This window comes from Penaeus chinensis, chromosome 15 (genome assembly GCF_019202785.1).
Source record: "Penaeus chinensis breed Huanghai No. 1 chromosome 15, ASM1920278v2, whole genome shotgun sequence".
Classification (NCBI taxonomy): Eukaryota; Metazoa; Arthropoda; class Malacostraca; order Decapoda; family Penaeidae; genus Penaeus; species Penaeus chinensis.
Genome location: NC_061833.1, coordinates 7,419,797 through 7,422,296, shown reverse-complemented (window position 1 = coordinate 7,422,296; position 2,500 = coordinate 7,419,797). Strand labels below are relative to the sequence as shown.

The following is a 2,500-nucleotide window of genomic DNA, read 5'->3' as shown; positions in this document are numbered from 1 at the left end:
TGAGAGATGGCGTTCATCGTGTTATTTTCTCGTAAAATAGTTGAGTTATTGTTTTGTTTTCTCCACTTTACCGCCTATGCCAAAGTTTGAAGAAATTAATCACAGAATTGTAAAGATAAAAGCATGATCACCAGATACACACAGACATGAAAGACATGACAAACGTTTGTATTCACCGCCGCTTTCTCTCCGCCACACGCTTTGGGTACAGAGTGGCGCTGTGTCCTGTAACTGCGGCTGTACACATCGTGCCCAAGCGGGTCCTCTCCCCAACCCGCTCCTCGCTCGAACATGATGATAAATCTTAACGTGTCTCATAATGTAATGTAAATCTTATTCCGCCTGACCCAACGTGCTACAACCACCTTCCTGCCTCCTTGTCTTTCTGTTTGTCTCCTTGTGGCCGTCAGTGTTCACGTTTACTTCGAAGACGTGTTCGTTCCCTTGCATGAGTAAATACCTGCGCAGGTGCTAGGAGGAGATGCCGAGAACCATCGCATCACGGAAGAACACTCTTTGAGGAGTCTTCGGGTCTGAATGGATTCTCATGGCGTTTTGACTTTACAGAAGTGCTTGCTCTTCTTACTTCGGTGTTACTCACGAGAAAATATGTACCTCCATATTAAATGAATATGTAGGTATATGTGACTGAATTGGCGTGCATTGCGATATGTATGCCATTTGTTCAAGTATGTGTCCATGTTCCATGAGACGACAGATAGGAGCAGATAAAGATAAAACCGGCACAGAGACAGAGAGAAAACATTGTGCAGGGAGAATAACTACCTCGCGTGGCTACCACAATCACGTGGCCTGATAAACCTGCATGATCCTCACCCTCTCCCTCGCCGCCCACCAGGCCCTCCCCGCCCTCCTCTCCAGCCACCACACTACCTCCCCTCCCCCCTTCCCCACCCACCCCGGTTCGGAAGGGGAGGGAAGGCGGGGGATGCAGGGATGCTTGTCCGCATCTTCTGCACGGCTGCGAATTCTCAATGGAAAGGCAACAGTGCGGACGCTCGACGGCGCAGGCGCGGGAGACCTTTTCGCCTGAGACGAGCGGCGAGGATGCCTTCCCGACGCGTGTCCTCGAGGAAGACGGATGGAGGCGGGCAAAGTGGACATCTTCGTGCGATAAGATTTTTCTCGGGCTGGCGTGACGCAGTAGCGGGGTTGTGACGGGTCGCCGCGGGGCCGCCACCAGATGGGACCTGCAATACACAACACGCAGGTCCTCGCGCCTCTGACTAATGCTGAGTCCACCAGGTTTTATATGATCTCGGACGTGAGCGGACTGTAAACGGGCGCGGCTATGCATCACTGACGAGTCTTCTCGGAACTTGAGGACTTGCTTGAGGCTTCCAATCGCCGCTCGATTCTTACCTTTTTTCTTTCTTTTTTTTCTGAAACTTTTTCATGTAACCCACAGCGCTGATGGCGGCGGCGGCGGCGGCAGTGTCCTGCGGGGGAGCCTCACAGTCACGGAGCGAAGGAGCCGCAAGATCAGCTTATCACGCCGCGCTCCTCTCGCCTCTCCCTTATCCTTATCGGCGTCGGCGGCATCGAGCCCGGACGACGCCGTCGCCCGCGACAATAATACGGTTCACACGGAGAAAAACAAGATTGTCATGGCCGGCCCCTCCCGGCCCCCTCCCGGCCCCCTCCCGGCCCCCTCCCGGCCCCTTCCGCGCCCCGCCTCCCCCGGCCGGACGTCGCTTCTCGGCCTCTTCTCCAGGCTGCATCGCATGGCCTCTGCCTGACCACATACTGCAAACTCCTCACTTTTCTTGGCCACTTAAGCGTGTGTTTTTTTTTTTCTACCTGACATATACTACATGGCTACTATGCCTGTTTCTGTACATAATAAATATCATGAAACAAATCGCACGTATTAAAGAATTAAAATTTCGCAAATTAAAACTACTTAATCACACGTTAGACGTTGAATGTTTTTATTAAACCGCAGCATGGTATATTACTTCATGTTGCACAGTCATTACATAACCATGTGCTGCAAGTGCATTTTTACCTAACTGCATGTTGCTCGATGGCCCGGTTGATACTGTGGCCAAGGGCGAGTAGACCACATGCAACCATCATAATGAGTCACAGTGACCACATGCAGTACGGTGAGTCAAGCGGCGACTGACCGAGCGGCGAATCCAGCCAGTCATTATCCCGCCGGCAGTCAAACCCGGGGCGGGGGGGGCGGGCTGCATGACAGTGCCGAGGATGATGAGAGGTTCTGATATTACATGCCGACAGAATAACATGAACCTCGCATGGCTTGGAATGGGGTAATACCTGCCTTAGTTTACAGCCGTATTAAGGACTCCATAGGCTATTGGTTTCCACGTATGGCAGGGCTTCAAGATCCATCCAGAGCTTAGTACAGCCTAGCAAGGCATACCAATCCTTACCAAGACTATGTACGAATAGCTCACCAGGACTTGAAATTCTCGCAAGAGGAACAAACAAGGTCCCTGCAAGGCCAGGCGGG

The 2,500-nt window shown here is 52.2% G+C and overlaps 1 protein-coding gene across 1 annotated transcript in view; it reads left to right on the top strand.

Moving 5' to 3' along the window:
* The window catches only part of LOC125032930, a 24,997-nt gene extending 23,064 nt beyond the window's left edge, over positions 1-1,933 (top strand). Inside the window, exon 2 of the mRNA XM_047624327.1 lies at positions 1,430-1,933. Coding sequence (XP_047480283.1) covers positions 1,430-1,760 — 331 coding nt within the window. The 3' untranslated portion in view covers positions 1,761-1,933. The remainder of the gene's footprint in view (positions 1-1,429) is intronic.
* Positions 1,934-2,500: the final 567 nt, after the last annotated feature.